This window comes from Notolabrus celidotus, chromosome 19 (genome assembly GCF_009762535.1).
Source record: "Notolabrus celidotus isolate fNotCel1 chromosome 19, fNotCel1.pri, whole genome shotgun sequence".
Lineage (NCBI taxonomy): Eukaryota > Metazoa > Chordata > Actinopteri > Labriformes > Labridae > Notolabrus > Notolabrus celidotus.
Genome location: NC_048290.1, coordinates 23,275,902 through 23,298,673, shown reverse-complemented (window position 1 = coordinate 23,298,673; position 22,772 = coordinate 23,275,902). Strand labels below are relative to the sequence as shown.

At 38.3% G+C, this 22,772-nt stretch overlaps 1 protein-coding gene across 1 annotated transcript; it reads left to right on the top strand.

Moving 5' to 3' along the window:
• Positions 1 to 284: 284 nt before the first annotated feature.
• On the top strand, positions 285 to 21,506 carry cabp7b (calcium binding protein 7b). The gene is made up of 6 exons (XM_034709941.1): positions 285 to 536; positions 1,012 to 1,223; positions 19,757 to 19,900; positions 19,987 to 20,099; positions 20,633 to 20,780; positions 20,872 to 21,506. Exons 2-6 carry the CDS (start codon positions 1,115 to 1,117, stop codon positions 20,997 to 20,999), a joined length of 642 nt encoding a protein of 213 aa, XP_034565832.1. The 5' UTR covers positions 285 to 536; positions 1,012 to 1,114; the 3' UTR covers positions 21,000 to 21,506.
• Positions 21,507 to 22,772: the final 1,266 nt, after the last annotated feature.

The window sequence follows — 22,772 nt, the reverse complement described above, 5'->3', positions numbered from 1 at the left end:
TTAGAACAGAACATTGCCAACTGGGCACCTGTTGCCATAATGCTAACTTTTTCTGAACATGTAAGCCTGAATTCAGTTTGACTGGTGTTGTGGTGACATTTACCAATCGGCTTGGTTGAGTGCTGAAAATGCAGCTAATCCCATTACAGGCGGACAGTTTGGAAACGTTCAATGGACTAGGAAGAGGCAGCATTGTATGTGTGTAAGTGTACATCTACGCGCGCGCGCGCGCGCGCGCGCGTGTGTGTGTGTGTGTGTGTGTGCGCGCGCGCGTGTGTGTGCTGCCCAAATGAGAGCAGAGCAGACAGCTGGAGAGAGAGGATCACTGCTCATACAGCGTGTCTGTATCAGAGGAGGAGGAGGGGGTCACCCAGGAATCCCTTGAAGCTGCTCTCCAGGAACAAAAAGAAATGTTACAAGATTTTGTTTGTACTCGGTTTACTGGACAGGACCAGCTCGTCACTGCTGCTGTTCAATCCTGTACTATCATCGATCGTGTTTTCTTTCTAAAGAGGATGCCGAAACGAGGAAGAAAAGTGAGGCAATGCTGGGAATAGACAGTTTGGAGGAACAAGAAGCTTAAAATCAGCTGCGAAATTCGCGATTGAGTGCGTTTTTTTGAATTTACCACCTTTGTATTTATTTGATTAATTTGCCGAATCACAGGAGCTGTAGTTTGACAAAAGGATGCATGTTGATCTCTCTCATTGTTTGGAGGTTTAAATGAGCTGATCGGTATTTCAGTGATTATTTTCGTTATTATGGATCATTCCAGTTAGCCCAGAGCTTTGTCTGTCAGGCTATGCAGGAAAAAGTTTGATAGGTAGTTTAAGTGAAATGGCATTTTCTATGTGCTTCGTACCTTCCTACCTGTAAGCTGCTACCAGAAAGGAGATTCCCACGCTGTATCTTTTCCCCTGTCTTGCTGATTTTACTCAAAATTTCGAAAATATCTCAACGAGACATAAACTTCGCGGTGGGGTTTTTTCTTCCCTTTTCTTTTTCTTTGAGGTTAAAATTTCAAAGGCAGTTTAGCAAAGGGTCTGTCTCAAAAACTCCGGAGAGCCAGGCTATATGAAGATCGCGACACAGTTGTTGGTCTTCCCTCGCAGAAATGCCAGTGCGTGCTGTGACCACCAGGTTCATGTACAAGGGACTTTGCACTATTCCAGATGTCCTCTCCTACCGGACCCCTGTTAACCTGCCTGAAGATGAGGTGGAGGGTGAGTCTCACATCTTTTATTTTTGGATTGAATTACTTACTGTGAGGTTAAGAGCTGTGACATGTAAATGAACGTTCACTTGGTAAACTAGTCCAGGACCCTGGAGAGCTCTAGTCTGGATGGGCTTCTTAACCTCATCTTCATATCTATCTCTGCACTGAGCTGTGTCTGCCTGTAAAAAAAAAGGTTCACAAGAAGAGGTTTTATGGTTAGGTTTCAGGTGCTTCTTGAAATCTGAGACACACTAAAAATTGGTATGCTGGCCTGTTTCTCCTTCCTTATTTGTTGTCACCTTGCAGGGTTTTGCTTCAGGATTTTGGCACAAATACATAAATTAAGACAATTCTCTGTTACCTTTTGTGCTTAAATTTAAAATTGAACACCACACGTTAGTATTTTCATGGGTTTTAACCTCATTTTGCACATAGAATATCCTTAGTTCTCCCCTTAAAAAACACATTAACTTGTGAGTCCATCCATGTCACCTGTGATTCTTAATTGATTCCAACAACTATAATTTTATGCTTGAGTCAAAGAGTCATTGAGATGAGTTGAGTCTGAAATGGAGAAAAGACTGTAATAAATGGCAGATTTATACCAATTAGAATGCAGATTACAATATCATATCTAGAAAATCTATCTCAGGTAAAATCCATTAATAAGATGTGAGATTGATTCATTTCTGAGTCGTGCATTACACTCTAATCTCTTTCTCTTGCAGTTGAATTCATTTTTTAATCACTAAAATTGGGCCTGTACCTGTGCTGTTGAAAAGAAAAAAAATTAATTTGAGCATGTTTCAGCTACAGTAACCGCACATAAGTGAGGCTTTGTTTGGTTCAAATGGTCGCCAGAATGAGAGAGCACAGCTGGCAGTGATTTGGAGCGAGGCCAGGCAGACTACAATAAAGAGATAACTGATCAGATTTGATACCAGGAAGTCTTTTATGTGAAGGGAATTCCATTTCCCCTTTCTCCTGTGCGGAGGGCGTCCGGGCACACAAGTGGCTGCCTGCCTTGGCTTTGAGTCAAGCATTTGACATTGAAAATCTACTATCAACCAAATGAAGACATAACTCCAATTTAAATGTTTGCTGAAAGAATCAGAATACAAGTAAAAATGTTGTTGAGGTGCTGAAGAGGTCTTTCCAAAGTGCAGCTTTCTAATTGAGGCCTATTAAATATTCAGAACATTGCAAGACAGAGCATTCAAGCGTGAATGTATTTACCCAGGGAGACTCAGCCAGCACATAATTCACCGCTGCATTTACACGGACTCACACCTTAGCAGTGCTCACGGTAAACAGAAGCCTACCTTTTGTCACTGAGCAACTCCTCCAGCAGATAAAGAGCGTCAGTGAGCACCTGCTGTTTGAGGAGATGAGAGAGTTTCAGATTAACATCAGCCTGGCTGAAGGTTTGAATCAGGAAACCCTTTAAAGGGCTGCAGCTCTGCACACATTGTGGGGTATTTTAGGTCTGTGAAAGACTGAATGAAAGAAAACTGCTCTATTTTCCACAGAGGGATGAAATCAGTCTATAAATATTTTGTCATACCCAGAAATCTTTAATTACTGAAGGGCAGAAGTTCTCTAATTGCTCAACTCATATAATTACTCTCCCTAATCAAAGTTCTGGAATTAGTTTTTTTCCTGGCATTGTTTGTTTATTTGCACCCAGGTTCATCTGACATCATTTTAGAAACAGATGACAAACACATCAAGAGTACTAAATATACCAGGCTTCATCTCTATTCAGCTAGGAAAATGTATACTTCTTCGTTTAACTCTGAAACATCCTGAGATATGTTTTAAACTGGGAGATTACTTTATGACTAACACTGTGAAGAAATTTGATAGCATGTCTTTGTTTGACTTATAAAACCTCCTAAAATAAGCCATGGTGAGAAAATGCTTGTGCAGAATTCTGTCATTTTAATGTTGTTTATTCAGTCACCACTGAAGTACATGAATATCCATCACAGCCATTAGATTTTAAATCAAGGGGGTAGTTCTTCAAAAGACATCAAATGGAATTAAAGCAACTGGATTGACTCAAATTTTGTGAACGGATCATTCTGAGGAAAAGACGAACTAGGAAATTAGTGTAGATAATCCAGTCTTGGTTTTTATCCAGATGGAACCTCAAGTTTGTGTTGTTCAAAAGTTTTGAGTAGGATTGGAATAACTTCAATGTGAAAAATCAGGATAATCCTGGTCCCAGCAGAGAGCTGGATTCAGGTTGGATTTCAGGAACAAAATGTCATAAAATGTTAAAGTACATCAAACAACATATCCCTAAAATCTATTTCAATTGTTTTAAGTGGACTATAACGTTAAAAAAAACAAGGATTGTCCTCGTAAAATAATTCAACAATTGGCACCAATACGGATGATGAGGGGCTCAAGGTTTGTGTGAATTTGGGCGTTCCCTGTGGACAAAGTATTTCAAATGTAGTCTCATTTCGGCATTGGTAATCCCAATTTGGTAATCTTTAAAGTGTGTGTCTGGGTCAGGCTGGTACAATCCTTTATGAATTGAAGAAAAAGATACATTTCATTCATTTCATTATCTGGATAAATTTGATACTCAAAGTTCTAACCGGGTTTGAGAGAATAATTCTCAGCCATACCCAGAAGTACACTTCTTCTGGTTGCTCTAGTTTTAGTTTATTTGTTGCCATGCTTTTCAAACATATTTCCCCAAAGAAAGATACAATTGAGACATTTTTCTTTATTTTGGTAAGAGACCTTCACACTACAGAAAAAGTTAGTATTAATGTCACTGAACCTGTGATCAAAAGGAGATTTTCTTGATGACATTGTTACAGACACATGCTGACAAACAGAGTGCCCACTGATAAACACAACACACAAGGACAAGAAGACCTTGCATCCTGTGCAGAGGCACAGTGCACGACACACACTGCCCTCAATAAACAGATAAAAGTTTGGTTTTTAGCTTTATGTGAGATTATGAAGGATGATTATTGTTCTGATCAACCAGCAGAAAGTTACACTAAGTGTAATGCTCTTGATACCTTTAAGAGTCAGAGGTGTTGCATACTGAATCTAAAACTTGAGACTTGAATATAAAGCTGGTTATAATTACAGTGAGTTAAATTAGAGAGGACATTAAATTCCCATTGCAGCTAGGACACACAAGTATCTGAGGTAAATAGAAATATGTTGTACTCATAGAAAAAGATGTGGTAATTAAGAGTTGCCAGAAAGTCTCTGGAGCCTGGACTCTATGGGGAGATTCGGAGATTGAAGGGCGTCGGTTCTGAGCAGCAGCAGGATATATCCCCCCATGGAGTCCAGACAGTTGTGGTAGAGGTGTCGGCTGATGATGAATCTGTAAGTAACTCAGAGTTGACTTGTTGGTAATGGGAAATAAACATTGCTGAAAAACAGCAGCAACATGACAACTGCTAACAGTGAGAGTGTGATGCAGTGCTGTTGGATTGATGTGACCTGGTGAAGAGAACAGCTGATGATTTCAGGAAGATATGAGTGAGTATGAGTGAGGAGAGTGTGTGCAGACTTTATGAACAATTGAACTAGGACTGAGAAGATAGTCTTTCTGAGTTTACTTTTGATAGAGCTTCATTTGAAAATCCTGACCTCAAATTTTAAAACCAGAGAAGACAATTTAAAGGGAACTTTAAAAAAGTTTTCTGACGCAGTCAACAAAATCATCAGGCACTTTTAAGTTCAAGCAAAGACCTCAGTTAAACAGAGCTGGAACCTCAAGTGTTTGCAAATGAAAAGCAATAAGAACAAACAACTGCAGTTCCTCAAGTGTTCACTTGAGGCTGGCTGCAAAAGCCAAGTAATCCCCAATAAGTCTTATGTTCAAATGTCAGATTTAGCAGCAAAAATAAAAAAAACAGTTATCAGGCCAGTCCAAAAAAATGTTTTTGGTCATTTCTTAATTGGTGCAAACTGAACAGGAATGATTTTTGTATATCCCATCCATTAAACATATATAAACCCTAGGTGTTATACATAAATGTGTATAATTAGTGACACAGCTGAGTTGACTGACAGGTAAGCTCATGTAAGCAGTTTGCCGGGATGCTTAAAGCCTGCCTCAGCTCCACCTCCTTGCGAGATTGTGGGTTAAGTCAGCATTCCCAAGCAACTACCAACGACGGGCTTCAAAACTCTTTAGAACCGTGGGTGATATTACTGAGACTATGTCCATGTTTTATACAGTCTATGAGTTCAATACAATAGTCTATGCAAAAACAGTATGGATAAAAAAAACCTTGCACTTTAGTTTGACACTACTTTAGCAGTATTCATCTAACTAAACAGAAGTTAAGACACTGTCGCCTCTAAGGTTGAGTTAATATCCTCAAATGTTTTTTATCCAAAATGTAGAAACTTATAGCATCATTCAAGAGATTAAGTAAGACAAATTGACTGTAGGATACAGAATAATGAGGAAACACTTCTCCATAATTATAATTTTAAAAAAGGACTCATGCTGCACAATTAAACACCAATTGATTGATTTGAATACATTTTTATTTGACAAATTACTTGTAGAGATCTCACCGATTTAACCATTATGATGATAAATAACTATGCAGATTTTATTTTAAATGCATTTATTCATCAACCTATTAAGACTGCATAATTACCTAAATAATGTGTCCCAGCCTCTGTACAGAGATTATCTGCAAATCTTTCAAATCCTGCCAACTCCACACCTCTGTGAGCTTTGATCTGACATTAATCTGGTCCAAATCATATCTGCTATTTAATTATATTCACCATAAGTAATCAGACATTGGCTACTACATCACTTTAAGCAAATAAATAAGTAGTAGCGTCAATAGTCAGGATTACAGACACTTGCCCTGAATAGTGAGATGAGTGTGTTGGCTGAGCTTTAGGAGGCTGATGAAGTGCTCACAGCTTTTAATGGATCTGCAGTTTCCGGGGAGTGTTTTTCGAACAGATGGTTGTCGAGGTGTGCAGGGTCAGTGCCGAGGCTTCCTGCCCTTTTCTTTGCCCTTGTGTCAGGCAGTTGTCTTAAACCCTGATGTGTTTCTAGACCATACCTGCTTCTAAAACAGCATACACTGTATTAGTGAGATTTTCATCCTTATCCTAAACCTGATTACTTTGACATATAATTATACAATCTTCTATCTGTTATATCTCTTAATGGAGGGGAAAAAAACAATATTTAAATCTAAAATTATATCTACACAAGCTTTTTAGGCCATTTACTTCAGTGAAATAACCGCAATCACCATATTATTTGTATTCAACTCATCCATTTAGCATTTATGTGTGTATTTACCCAGTGTGAAAGAGTAACGCTCATTATGCATAATTTTGTGAAAGTGGATGCTGATATTATGCTGTGCCAACTCTTTCCCAGTTTTAATGAGCATAATATAAAAACCAAGGTCCAGAGCCAAGTTCAGCCTGTTTTACATATAGGGCTCGGAAAACTTGATACGCTGATGACACTGTGACTTACATGCATACAAAATGTCCATCATTGGAGATAATTACTGTCTTAAATTTAAATAAAGTAATGTACAGTCATTAATAATGCATATTTACAGACTGTTCTTTAAATTGGTTCAGTGTTGAGATATGTTTGGACAATACTTGAATACTTAAAGACAATGTGTTTACTTTGGCTGATGTCTTATATGAGACGGCACTAGAACACACCATACCTTGCAGTAAAGTGTCACACACTTTAAGCACACATGTGTCGAACCCAGATAAGACACGGCTCGTTTTATGGCTGAGCAGTTGTGACTCCCCGGCAGTTACACTCTTGGAGGTCTCTTGGAGCTCGTATCACTCCTCAGTGCCTCGCTGACAGAGGATGTGAACAGTATTTATAGATCACAGCCAGCAGGAGAATCCCCCAGACGTCGGGTATTGTAGTGGAGTGAGGAGCGTCTTCCACTTTGTATGCAAAGCTGACGTCTTTTGTGCCCTCAAACAGAGTGGGGTTTTTTGCTGCAACATTGTATATTAGTGCCTAATACTGTACCAGAGCCGCATTAGATCTATACGATTTACACTTAAAGAGTAATTATTGTCAGGGTGGAGCTGGAGATGCTCTTTTTGATTTTCTTTTGGTGTGCTTTTTTTCTAAAGGACAACAAAAAGACAAAAAAGATGAACTACAAACATGGCTCTTAAAGCTCCATCTCATTGTCTGTTGTTTAAATGTGTTTTTTCTCCACGCTCAAAGACAAATGCCCGGCCAGTTCTGTTAAAACCTTCCAGACAATCATAGTTTCTAACACCATCCGCTCATGCTGTTACGAGACGTTAATTATGAGACAGCGTCCTTACTCTCCCCTTGTCTGATGGTCCACAACAGCCATATATCATTTTCATCATCGCACTGAGCTGGGAAACACTCAGACGCAAAGTAAATATTAACTGATGAAATCTGAAATGTCTTTGGACAAAAACATTACATCCGTCCTGCATTTACCCTTCACTGGGAGGTGACAAAAGCTGCAGGTCAGTGACCCAAAGATTCAATTTCAGCCCAGTGAATTGAAGGGTTCGCAGCAATGTTTTTGGCTGAACCAGACTCAGGGATGCCTCTTTGTCATTGTAGGACAGATGGACATAATCCAAAACCATAGAAACATCAGTTGAAAGATGCTTCTGCAGCCAAAAATAGGGTATTAATAAGCCTGTTTGCTGGTTTGAATTTTTAACATAGAAACATGAAATCAGGAAATGAGGCCTCATCAGATAAAAACAAACAGAAGGAATAACATATCAAAACCAAAGAGAACAGCTGTTGTCAAATATCTCCTTTCTTTTAACTCATCTAATTTGGTCATGTAGAACCACAACTGCAAAATCAAGCGCTTATTTTATTATATTTTGTCACGATTTCCCCCAAAACATTAACGTCCCATAATTTAAACCACCTGCCAATAGCTCCAGGTAATGTGGGAGTATTTCTAAGTACTTCTTGACAGCAGGAGTTTCTTTAGCTGCAGGGCCTGTGCACCACATCTCTGCTCCCTCTCTGGTGACTATGTGTGTGTGTTTGTGTTTGTTTATGTAAATGTAATAATATGGAGATGCTGTAAATTTGTGGAGGCAAAGGGAGGTAAAGAGTAAATAAATGTGTATGACCTGTAAAGAAGGATGATTTATATTTAATGTTTGCATAATGTTATATGGCTGTTCTCAAGGAGAAAACTGTGTTCTGTATCAGGTGATGTTGCATCAGCGTGCATATTTGCATAGTTTAAGACAGGCTGGAGACAGGAAATGATGCAGTTACAAACAGTTACAAAAAAAGAAGGTTGATGATCTGATGACATTGCAGATGTTGTATAAATTGTACGTGACATATACACAGCAAATCAAAGAAAGTAATTAAATCTGTATTCACATAGCCCCAAATCAATTATAAAAGTTATCTCAGCCCTTTATTCAAAGGGGAGATCTAGATGGTACTCATTGTGAAACTATTTAAAGAGAGACTACTTTTTGGCAACAGGAGCAGGAGCATGGCAACAGTGACGAGGAAAATCCTCCCCTCAGCAAGTGGAAACCTTGAGCCAAACTAGACTCATTGTTGGACAGTCACCCCCCTGGTACAAAAACCCATTTTGATCCGAATAGGTGCAATAGGGGTAAATGAAGAGTTATACATACATTTACATCATTAGGGGTGTGGCTAATTTGACTAACTGGACACCGGGATGTACTTGTTTGCCGGGAAGCGAAAAGCCCACTTGAACTCAACCTCTTTGTCTTATTATACCTAGACTGAGAGTTCACTTGATGCATCTATTCCAATATGGTGAATGCAATCATTTAGCTTATAAACCAATGGATGACTGGATTAGTTTTTTATAATCAGATACAAATATATGTTGTATTATGGGTCAAGATAACAGTGGTCCAAACAGTCGCTCACTAACAAAGATGTGTTTCCACATCCTCCTTTTTTAATTTCACCTGTGCATTTGTCAGTTTTTAAATTTTGTGTTGAAAAAACTTTGTTGAAAATGCCTTAATCAAGCCCAGTACATAGTCATTTTTCATTTTCTGTAATATGTGGATGTAATTAACAGGATGCACCCCCTGTAATTATCTGAAAGAATGATGTTGTCTGTGTTATCATACATCATTCAGTTATTGATGAAACCAACTGGGAGGGGCTGTTATTAAATGAAAAGAGCCTAATTTATCTCCCATGAGTACTTTTATCCTCTCACCAATTTTCAATCACTGCATTAATAACCAGCCCTTAGATATGAAAACTCAAGTTGTCATTTGATCATCATGCAGCACCTTTTTTAAGTAAAGAATTTCAAATTTGGGGACTTTTTTAACTGAAGTCATACTGCATTGCCGTAAGACTGTAGCTCATTTAGGACAGATGAAAAAGTGTGACTGCTTCATTTACATCCCTTTTATCTCAGAAACTGGCTGAATGTTAAACGGAGACAAAAGATCCTGTTTGGTGCAGACCTACTAAGAGAATTTAGAGATCTGAGACCTTGGTCTCCCCCTTTTGTACATTGGTCCTCATTTTCTTAATTTGACTGAACCGTCGGACAAATGATTGGCAGAAGGAAGTATCACAACAGATGCAAATAAAGAATAACTGGATTTTGACATATGGGCTTTTATAATGCAGTGTTCGTTATGAGATTATTGATTAATAGTATCAGGAACAATAGTCCTTGTAGATTGAAGTCTGCCTGCTGTTCTCCAGTTCCTGTGGTGTGATGAGTCCTCTTCATCTACCTCCTGCTGTATTAACTCTATTACAGTTTCCTCTGCAAAGTCAGGATCATTACTGAAGGTGAAGACGGATTTTTGCAGTAAACTGGTCAATCTCTGAATGTCTCTCTCAGAGTTAGCATAATGGTGGATTTCTTTGTTTTCTTTTTTCAAAAGGAAGCCACTGTTTTCCCAGAACTTCAAGTTAAAGTTCCCCTTATTAGCAGTTATTTGGGGCAGACATTTTTGACTGGGGTGGCTCACCTGGGACATTAAGTTATGCTTGGGAGGCATGAATGAGGAGCATTATTTTATCTTCCTGTATCCACTAATGACATCTCCTTTAGCTAACAATCAACAATTATAATAAGGAGGTAATATTATGGTGTATACGTTTGTTTACTTAAAAATGTGACAGAGTGACGATTTAAAGATTTTCAATCGTTATTCTTTTAAGACCCAAAAAGAAGATATATGTCCAGTATCACAATTTCAAGTATCAATAAAAGGAGATGGGCCACACTGAAATACAAAGAAAGCTGCTGGCTGTTTGTTGCAATACAGCACAAACAGTTGACAAGGGGATTATGCCACACCTGGCCATCCCTCTGGACCTGGTTCTGATCTTCCAGCACAACCACTTGATGTTCAAAAAACAAGTGAGACTACATAGGCATGAGTTAGCTTGCTGGAATATTAGCAACTATTTCAAATGCTCTGTACATTTTCATTCTAAAATGTACACCTAACCCGATATCAAATGAGGGGGATTCAGGGGGACTTTGGCTTCAGATTGGCAGACTTGCAGAACTAGCATAGTGTAGCAGTCCAGAGAAGCCTTTAGTTTGGCTAAAACATGATTAACCAAAAATCTTGTTTCAAATACTTTCAATGTTTTTACAAATCTGAAGATATGTATTGCAACTTTGTAATTAAAATGTAGATGTTCAAATGTGCCACACAAACATTATGGTAGATTGGTGACTAACAGCAAGCTAATAGTGGCCACCTCCATGCTACAGCTGAGAAAGAGGGACCTGAAACTGACAAAGGTTGACCTCTGCTCATTATGAAATTTTCAGGGCTTTATGTGATATAAATTTGGACTGTAATCACATCATTGTCAGTGTGTCTGGTTACTCTGTTACATATAAACTATGTGCTATTGTATATAGTTGTTTATGCCTGCTTTTATATCTGTTTTTTATGCTCTTGGTTCAAAGCAAGTTCTCCAAGAGGCATTAAAGGTGTTATTTGTTTAGTCATTCACTTTTTAGAGGCTGTGGAAAGGGGATTGAATAACGTCACTTGACGCTGTCTCAGCACCAAAGCCCATGAAATGGACTCCAAATGTGTCATCAAACACTTTTCCTGACAGTAATGAACTATTAATTTTATGACTCAATGAATAAGAGTTTTGGGAGGATCTCGACACAATCCTCTTACATGCACCACTGAATACAATGTAGTTCAGTTTAGTCACAGTTACAGATTTCAGATGGTAAAACTTTTCCTTTTTATTTCTAAGTAGAATAAAGCCCATTATCTCCTCTGAAATTGATTCTCACTTCTATTAAGAATGTCTTTTGAGCTCAGTTTGGGCATTTTTAGGACGTTAAGATGATGCACAACACTGTTTTCTTTCTTGGGGTGCTGTGTTTGTCTCTTCACTCGGCTTCAAGCCATTATTTGGGATTTCCCCAATTATTCAGTTCAGAGAGCCTGAATGGCCTTTTTAGCCCTGCCAGTGGCACTGACACTCTGCCAACGTGCAGCACTGAGCTTCTTGGCATCAGCCTTCATGGACCATTTTCATGGACGTTTTTAGCTGCACTGACCAGCATGAATCAGTGTGTTGGTCGGTCATAAAGGTCAGGAGGATCTGTTTGTCTTTATGTTCTGTTCACTTGGAAGGTCAGCGTACTTTTAAGTCCAGGGTTTAGATCTTTGTGTCTCTTTGATGTGGGGGACACATCTAGAACAGGCTCTTAAAAGTACATCTCTATCATCTATCAACATCAGTTTTACGAAGGTGATGTGTGAAATAAGCTCAAACGAACTGCCCAAAGTTGCAGAGAAAATGAACATCAACCGGCCTGTATGCTCTCCAGGAAACAATCAGTGTCGTGATTCTGTTGGCAGCTGTTGGTCTAACCTGCCGTGAAATTGTCAGTCAATATTTCATTTTCTTCTTTCATGGCAGAATTTGATGAATTTGTCATATCACTCATGTTTCACCAAACTCAAAATGTTCACTCATGTAACATCATTGTGTTGTAATTTCCTTTCCCTCTCTTTTTTGCTTCAAGCGACATGACACTATGACACATGTAATGCAGGATACACTGATATCGAAAATATCTTGAGCTGTTATATAAAAAAGAACAACAAAAACAGATATTTCTTCAGTAGATACCTTTCAGCATGATGTAGCGCCTGTCACCTGTGTGTAAAAATGCATATTTTTACAGATGAAAAAACATTATTCACTGATGTAGACAAAGGGAGATAAACATTCACCTCTCTATGCACATTTGTCTGTACCATCAATAAACAAGTGTACCTTAAGATTTATATCAGAGTTGTTCAGTTCTGTACATGAAACATTTTCTTCACTGGAACTTTCTTGTGTTAACTAATACAGACTGATTACCTTGTCTGGTTACACAATTTGCTTTGTTCTGCATTATTGATTGATATATTGTAACAGCTGCACCATACACCATACTTTAATTGTTATTTCAATATAAGCCATACGTCTGAATTTATCACAATTAATAAGAATTATTTATTTATTTATTTAAACAAGCAGTGCTTTCTCACACAGTAAGCACATTTTACCTTTCAGTTGTGGTCCTTGGTATAAGGGCCTGTGTCCACTAACAGCTTTGTTTTGTCCTTGCAGTTTCTATTTTCTGTACAAAACCAACGTATCTCAGTGTTTTTTAGCAATCAGCACTCTGTGTAAGCTGTTTCTTTGATGCTGCATTCACAGTGCTCTCAGTTAAAATCGTTGACTACACATAGAAACGTTGTTGGTGGAACCAAAGTATGCGCAGAAGTGATCTGGCAGGTGGAGCGGAAGGATTGACAACATACATTTAACAAAATTAGTAAAAAATCAAAGATTATTCAGTTCGGTCCAGTGCAGAGCCGAACACAGTGTGGATTCGATGCAGACACTCACGGTCAAGGAAAGATCAATGAGTGGGGGCGCTCTAAAAACAGGATTGATGTCCAAGTCTAGAGCTGCAGCTGATGTTGTGACACAATTCCATCAATTTTTGTGTCTTATTTGTTTGTTTGTTTCCCATTGAAAACAAATATTAAACATACAGAGCAAGACTGAACAGTCACTTGGGAAGGGGAAATGCTGTTGAACAATTAACATAACCTAACAACAGTATGCAGTGAGAAGCGCGTACTGCCACTAAAAATGCCTTTAGTGGACACAGGCCTTAATATCCATGCTTTACTTTAGTCTTACTTTAACAAATGTTAGCTAGAATCAAGCATGAAAGAGAGGATCTGATTAACTTGCAGTAACTGCTGAATGTTTGCTTTTTGTTCTTGTTCCAAATGTGCAAATCTACTTAGGGCCTTTGGATATTTCATAACTCAACGTAACGATTATGTCTGTTTGTATATCTCTACAAAGAGAAAAACTTCACATTATCATACTCCATATGTTATCATAACAATTATTAATGTAATCTTGACATCACATATTTTTCTCATGTTAAAGGTTTATTGTTTACACTATAGACTGGATTTCAAGTAATTTGTGTCCTCTGTCTAAACTGAATTTGTTTCTGATGTTTATGTCTTGTTCTTTTGCATTGTAATGAGGTGGCTCATGAAATGTTACAATGTTACAATGTTACAATGTAATTTACCAGACGGAATATTGCTTTTATATTCAAATCAACTTAATTTCTGCAATAATACACAATAAAAGTTGTTTTAGCAATACTACATTTACAAAAGTCTGGGCTTTGTTAACCAGGTTTTCTCAAAAGTTTGTTTTAAGTTGAATTAGGTGATAGTACAGTATGTTGCAAATAAATATAAACTCTCACTAAACAACAGAAGCTTAAATTCTCTTACAGGCCATACCCATTGTATTCACACAATAATAATAATAATAATAATAATAATAATAATAATAATAATAATAATAATAATAATAATAATAATAATAATAATAATAAGTTTATGATTGAATATCCATGTCAGTGATTGCTCTAACAGATACACAAAGACAATCCATCTCCAACAATCATGTACAGCAGATTTGTCATTGTGGACACGCCCATGTGACCATGTTTGTTCATTACCCTTGGTTTGACTGTGAACACTGATGACGTATTGTGTTTGACTCACTATTACCATCAATGCCATTACCTCAAAGACTACATGCACTCTGACGTCTTTTATGACCACTGCGTCTCAGTCACTGACACCAGATCCAGCACTAAGATACCTAACACCAATATTAAAGGTGACATATCATGCAAAATTGACTTTTTAATGGTTCTTTACCTGAAATATGTGTCCCTGGCATGTCTACAAACCCCCCGAGAATGAAAAAAATCAATTCTGCCCCTTTTTTGATTTCTACACCTTTCTGTAAATGTGTTTGAAACGAGCCGTTTCAGACTTCCGTGTTTTTGTTACGTAACAACAATATCCGGTCTGTCACGGAGTCAGAGCTCGGAGTTTGTTCAGCCCATAGACTGTATAAAATAATACTGAATCCCTCCCCCGTTTTTCATTACCTGCACAAATGTGTGCTAACAAGGAGCTTAGGAGGGAGGCATGCTAGTTGTAGGCTGTCTTAATAAACACAAAGGTCGGTTTTACTCCCCACGTCTGCAGATTTGAAGATATAGTGGATGATTTTTATTTGTCATGGATAAGTGCTAGCGCTAATTAGCATAGCCACATAGCTATATGTTCATAGCTGTAGCTGTAGCTGTAGCTGTAGCTGTAGCTGTAGCTGTAGCTGTAGCTGTAGCTGTAGCTGTAGCTGTAGCTGTAGCTGTAGCTGTGTACCAAGACACACGTCGACATACTGACAAATAAAACAACAAGAAACACTAAATCTGTGACCAATCCTTCATAAAAGGTCCTGCTGCCTTTCTGGCAGAGGTCGGTTTTACTCCCCACGTCTGCAGATTTGAAGATCTAGTGGATGATTTGTATTTATCATGGATAAGTGCTAGCGCTAGTTAGCATAGCCACATATCTAGATGTTCGTAGCTGTGTACCAAGACACACGTCTACATACTGATAAATAAAACAAAAAGAAACACTAAATCTATGACCAATGGTTCAGAAAGGTCCTGCTACAGGCGCCTCTCCGTCAGGATCAGATTCAGAGGGTTGAAGTAACGCAATCTCTGAGCAGCCGTGTATATTCAGCCAACATGTAAACATTAGATCAACGTGCTGGAGAGCCGAGGCACATCCACTTCCGGAGGGGGCGTGGTCAGAGGGAAAACAGAGTGTTCTGATGAGGAATGAAGAAGAGGACTTTTCAGGCATGCCAAAATCTGATTTCAAAGTGTTTTTTTGAGCATAAACTTTAAAGACATGTTTTGGGGACCTCTTAGACCAATATATATTGATGAAAAAAGCGTGATATGTCCCCTTTAATGAGTTGCTAAATACTGCTAAATGAGTTGGTATTTGTAAATGGCCTGAATTTCCCCTGTCAGCAGGATGAACTCTAAAAAGTTCAGTCACAGACCTTGATTATTTTGCTGCTGTAGGGGAAATTGTTGGATTAATTAAAAAGATGGTGTGCGTACAGTGCAGGGAGTTCCTTGGCCTGGTTCTGGCTTCAGATAAACGAGCTGGTGAACCCCCGGGGCGGTGCGAGGTTCCGTAGATTTTCTGATCAAGGAATCACACCGGAACAAAAGTTGAGTCTGCTGAATCATTTCTGCAGCATTAAAAAAAAATGGTGGCAGGTCTGTTGTCATGTTTGCAAATGTTTGTCTTAAAGCATTTGTTTAAAGCTTGGATTTTTTGTATTGTTGAGACTGTATGAAGGACAGATATCTAACACTGTTTTTGCACTGCAATGCACCACATGGTCTGCAGATTATGTTCCTCCTTTATGCATTCTATATGCAGGTATAAACTAACTTCTTAAGGGGCCCATAGGAAATGAAAATGTCAAAATTTCTTACCCAAGATGTGGGTAAATAGAAGTCCTTTTTAAAAATAATTGATCAACTCTAAAAGTATGGTGAAGAATTATGATGGTGCACAAACAAATAGCAAACATGTACGTCAAGAAAGTAATTTATTCTAACTTTAACTCAAAGAAGCAGAAGATTCACCTACTGAATTCTACGTCGTTCAGAGAGGTGAAACAAAGTTGTGTCCCTCGGGGTTGCATGTGTACATTTCTTAAATATTCACTCCTCACAGTGTGAAACAATCAGTAGTCCAGCCACTTCCCGGCTCTCTCAGTGAATTCATTATTTGTCGCCGGCACTGTGGGTCATGACATTGAATCAAGGGTGGAGCTGAAGGAAGATAACAAAACTGGAGCAGCACTGCTTGCTGTAATTTAGACAAATATGTTGTGTCTCACATGTCAAGGCTCGGAGCAGACTGTGTCACTCGCTCGGTTTAGGAGGACCAGGATAAATGTGCCGTATCACAGCCTCTCTGCTGCATTTTCTCTTGTTTCTCACAAGGCTGTAAACTGCCTCTGTGGGCCCTGACTTGTAAACTGTCAGTCATTCATGTGCACAAGATGGATGGTCAGGGTTTGTCCACTCCTGTGCCTGCATGCAAATTACAGGTGATGCTTTCTCAATCACATTCTTGCATTTAAATTTGTTTATGAGTCATTTGTGGAGGCACTCAGTATAATTACACGCTTGATGAAGTTGAAATAATGTTCCTTACCGACTCTTAATTTGGCAGTAATGATAAAGTAAAGGTGGGAATATGTTGACACAGAGTTGTTTTTCTAACCAACATGTTTTTTCTAACTCTTCAATTTAAGCCTAGCTTTGTTTGTGTCTGCGTTCATGTCCTACAGGTTACAGTTGTTTTAATTACCAGTCTTGTTCTAACCATACATGACTACTGAGCAACCATTGAGGACTCTTGTATAAATTCAAGGATCTACATCAAAAAGAAACCACTGTGCATCTGTGCCTTTGATGTGCAACTGCTCTTTTTAGCACTTCAAACAGAATACTGTGATGCAGGAGGAGGACAGGAGCCAAATGGCAATGTTTATGGATTATTTACAAAAAGTTGTTGTTCATTATGAACATATGAACTTGCTCGCTGCCTTCTGTCGCAGCAGTTTGTATAATGGCTGTTACAGGTGTTAGCCCTGAAGGTGTCTGTTAATTTATATCTACAACAAACGAGGAGTCTTAAAGGGACAGACCCGACCACTTCACGACTATTTTATCATTAAAAAGCTATAAAACCTTTAAGCTGGAACTGAGAAATAGAAATCTGTATTTACACTTGGGGACACTTAATTTATTCATTCTATTAACCTAATGCAGCCCATTAATTTTATTTATCTCTGTTTTATGTTCACACAAATAAATGCATAAATTACCGCAGTCCTTTCCCATGGTGCTGAAGCAATAAATAAGGGTGTCCCTGTCTCTTTCTGTTGTTCTGAAATGATCGCCATTAATCTCCAAAGTGCTTCAACATTCAAATCTACCCTTTCTCTCGTGCTGTTCAATTTATAGGCTTCTCAGGAGTGAAAGGCTAAAAACTTTTGATTTAACCATGAAAATATGAATGGAACAGATAACTGTACAACGCATTGCATAACATGTTGTATCAAAGTAAGTAATGTCTAATTTTATTTTTAATTTCACCTCTAAATAGCTTGTGCTCTGTATTTTATTTTTAATCATAACTGCCCTTTCCTCTTCTTCTATTTATTTTGTGGTGTTTTCCCATATTAATATTTCAGTTGTAAATATTGTAAAATAGGATTTATTTTTTATTAAGTTAAGTTTTAGAAAACTTAACTTAATTACTTCAGTATAGGTAAAAATTATACATATGTCTTTCTTTGTGATGTTCAAGCACAGAAATTAAGACAGTCTGTAACTCTCTAGTACAAAAAATCTCAGTTACCGCTCCAATGGTTTGCATACAGCGAGAAGGTCTTTCCATGATGATAAAGCCTTCAACTACAGCCTCTGTCTCTCTCCATGGTGCTGAAGCAATAAACTACAACCTCTATCTCTCTATGGTGCTGAAACAGTGAACTACAACCTAGATCTCTCCCCATGGTGCTGAAGCAATAAACTAAAACCTCTATCTCTCTCCATGTTGCTGAAGCCGTAAACTAAAACCTCTATCTCTCTCCATGGTGCTGAAGCAGTAAACTAAAGCTTCTGTTTCTTTCAATGGTGTTAAAGCAATTAACTACAGCCTGTGTCTCTCTTGTTGGTGCTAACGCAGTTAACTACAGCCTCTATCTCTCTCCATGGTGCTAAAGCAGTAAACTAAAGCCTCTATCTCTCTCCATGGTGCTGAAGCAGTAAACTGCAGCTTCTGTCTCTTTCAATGGTGCCAAAGCAGTTAACTACAGCCTGTGTCTCTCTCGTTGGTGCTGACACAGTTAACTACAGCCTCTATCTCTCTCCATGGTGCTGAAGCAGTAAACTACAGCTTATATCTCTCTCTATGGTGCTGAAGCAGTAAACTACAGCTTATATCTCTCTCTATGGTGCTGAAGCAGTAAACTACAGCTTATATCTCTTTCCATGGTGCTGAAGCAGTAAACTACAGCTTATATCTCTTTCCATGGTGCTGAAGCAGTGATCTACAGCCTCTGTCTCTGCCTATCGCGCTGAAGCAGTTAACTACAGCCTCTTTCTCTCTCCATGGTGCTGAAGCTGTAAACTACAGCTTCTGTCTCTCACCATAGTTCTCAAACACTCAACTACAGACAGACTTGACTGTTTCCATAGTGCTAAATCATTACAATACATCCACTGTCTCTCCATGGTGCTGGAGAATTAAACTATAGTCTTTCTTTTTTTCCATCCGCGGTGCTACAGTATGAAACTTAACTACCTCTACAGCTCTATCTATAGAGCAGATGCATTAAACTGATTTGCAGATCTGTAGAAGCATGGGGATTTGCTCAAAATAAGCAACAACTTTTACTTTATTTAAGTTCACTTTATTTAGGCTAATGGGGGGCTTTGTTTAGGGGCTATAAGGGGACTCCATTGTAGAGGGGATTACATATTTCTTCTCCTACACGGCAGTACTTGTAAGTAAGATGATCGTTAGTGTGGGTGTTTTCATGGAGAATATTGACTGAGGTATGAAATATCATTGGGCTGATCTTTTAATGATCTTTCAGGGTTATTGATGAGAACCTGTTTGTTCAGGGAACTATCTGTAACAAATAATGAATCGCCATCACTATTGCAATTATGATTCTCCAAACAATGATAAATTAGAGATACCTCGTTTTCTTCAAGCTTTAAAATCTGAGAAAAAGAGAGTATACCACTGAAGCTATGAGCCAGTGTGAATTCATTGTTAAAAAAACAGAATCAAACTATATTCAACCACTCTAACTCTACACTCATATAGGCTACAGAGACTTAATTTAAACCAACAAGTTCAACTGAGCAAGCCAGCTGTTAAACACAATGAGAATTATAAGAAAAAAATTAAGTAAACACGTTATAGTATGCCACTGTCCTCTTAACTTTACACTTAACAGAAATGTGTCGATCTTCCTTCTTCCACCAGAGATCCGCGAGGCGTTCAAAGTGTTTGACCGAGATGGTAATGGCTTCATCTCAAAGCAGGAATTGGGGATGGCCATGCGCTCACTGGGCTACATGCCCAACGAAGTGGAGCTGGAGGTGATCATCCAAAGACTGGACATCGATGGTATGTTTCTCTGGACCTCTTCCTCAACATTTCATGCAAAAAGAAGCAACACCAAACAATTTCTGCATATCTGTTTGTTTCTTCAGGTGATGGTCAAGTTGGCTTTGATGAATTTGTCACGTTGCTCGGTCCTAAACTCTCCTCTGCTGGGATGCCTGACAAGTTTCATGGAGCGGACTTTGATTCAGTGTTTTGGAAGGTAAATGTTGTCACCAGTTACTTCTTTTAATTCACCTCCTTTATCTATGGTCATTATTCCATTCTCTTACCTTTAATCTGTTGTGAGTATTAAAAAGCAATCTGCGTGAATATACTGTATATGACACTACACCTTTTTTAATTCAATTTCTAGCATTTTTATAATATGATTATGAAAGCCCATTTCTGCAGATAAATAGATAATCTGAGATGAAGCCTTGATTAAAAACACTCCTACATTTTTGGTCTATTTTTTGTGGAAAAAAAACAACAAAAAACAGAAGAGGGTTCATTTTAAAATGTCCCTCACGCTGCTCTGGTAATTACAGTACATCAGCAGTATCCTCATTCTTTGCATTAAATTGTATCATCACATTGATTAGTTCATAAAAATGTATGCTCATTTAAAGCAATAGCATACTAAAATGTGCATTTTGAGCCAGGAGCTACCCTCACACTTCCTCTTTTATTGCTGACCTGTAGCTTATTTGACCACTGAGGGACATTAAGGATGTACTTTATCTGTCTTCTCAGTGCGACATGCAGAAGCTGACTGTAGATGAGCTTAAGAGACTGCTTTACGATACTTTCCGAGACCACCTCACCATGAAAGACATCGAGAACATCATCATGACAGAGGAGAGCCACCTGAACAGCCCAGAGTGTCACGTAGACATTGACAGTAAGTTATTTATTGATCTGATTTAGCACACTGTGAGACATTTCTGTTTACCCACTCAGTTGTGCCTAATGTTGTTATAATCTCTTCACAGCGAGCCCAACACAACAGGAGAAACACACGTGTGTGCGTAAAAGCCTGATTTGTGCCTTCGCTATTGCATTCATCATCAGCGTAATGCTCATTGCAGCAAATCAAATGCTACGCAGAGGAATGAAGTGAAGATCTCTGCCTTTATATGAAAGGACGGGCAATGAAAAGCAAACATTAACCAAAAAACTGTGTTCTGATTGTCCTTTAGTTTTGTTAAATGTTTTCAACACCCATGCTTACGTGCATACACAGCTTCTCAAACTAATGGAAGAAATGATGTCATGCAACATTTTGTATGGTCACTGTTCGCGGCACACCATGGAAAAGAAAAGAAAGAATAAAAGACAGAGAGAAAGAAATATCAAGGGCTGATTCGTAATCTAAAACAGTTGTGTCACATTGAGTCAAATTTCTGAAGTTTTCTAAAAAATCGTAAGCTAGAAAAGCGGACAGTAGAAGATGTCCCTGTTTCGGTGTACAGTGTGTGATGTAGTTATAGCTGTGCTGTGTCCAATATATCCAAACTACTAATGTTGTGGAAGAGAGCTCCTCTATTTGGAGTGTGCTCCAATTATGGTAGTACTGATGATTAAGCAATACAAAAGTGTTAACATGCTTTATGTTTGGTTGTTTTCAATCACTCACTAAAATATAAAGTTAATTGACTAAGTACTTCAGAATGGATCTCTTTAAGTCCAACACACATCCAGGTAAATATATATTTAATACATATTTTTAAACCAGATAACATGATGTGAATCTTCACAAAACAAACAAGTTACAAACAAAATATTTCTTCTTTTCTACAAGTAAGAACCTTTTGAATTGAAAAGTTGAAGCATTGTTTTAGTCATTAGCAATATCAGTTTAGTTCACGATTTTAAATCAAGTTCAAATTTTTTGTCAAAAGATACATTTCCATGGTTTCTGAAGAAATAATCTTACTGACCTCAGATCCCCTGAATACTGATGCAACAAGATATGAGCTGAGATTTAAAAAAAATCCTGTATCTTAACATATCTAGGTTAGAACAAATTTGGCACAGTTATTTGTCAGAGCCCAATGATTCTTTGATATTTTGGGTTGATTTGATGAATAATCTTAAAACTTTAAAATTCAAATTACCCTCATCAGTACTTAAAGATAAAGGTGCAGTGTGTGATAATTAGCAGCATTTAGCAGAACAGAATAGGTAGAAATTGAATCAACTATTCGTTAGTATGTTACTATTAGTGTATAATCAACTGAATCTAAAAATCCTTTTGTTTTTGTAATTTAGAATTAGCTTTTTAGCTTTTTTTGGGGGGGGGGGGGCTTATGGACAGGACAGCTGAAGAGAGACAGGAAATGTGGGGAGCAGAGGGTGGGGGAGGACATGCAGTAAATGGTCGAGCCTGGAATCAAACCTACGACCTCTGCGATAAGGACTATGGCCTCTGTATGTGGGGCGCTTTGACAGCCTGGCCACCAGCGCCCCAGAATTAGCTTTTTATATCATACCAGCTGCCCTTCCACTAAGACACCGAGCATTGCACAGCTATCTATAATCTTTAGTACAGAACAGATAAACGAGCGGCATATGCCTTTTCTATTCAATGAATGGCTGCGCAAAATGCATTGATGGGAAGACTGAGAAGAAGAAAGTTGTTGTACACAAACAAACTTGTATTGATTGGCATTTTTGATGGTAAAAACTTGACAAATGGAGGATCATACTTACTGTGCATCACAGGAACTTCTTGTCCCTGAAGGCCACCATCACCAACAAGAGGGGTAAGGAGGGAGAGTTTAGTTCCAGAATCTGACTTCTACATATCGCTAATTATTCCCATTTCTACACACTGTACCTTTAAGTGATGATGTTAGCATGACTAAATTTAGATAGAAAACAGGAACAACAT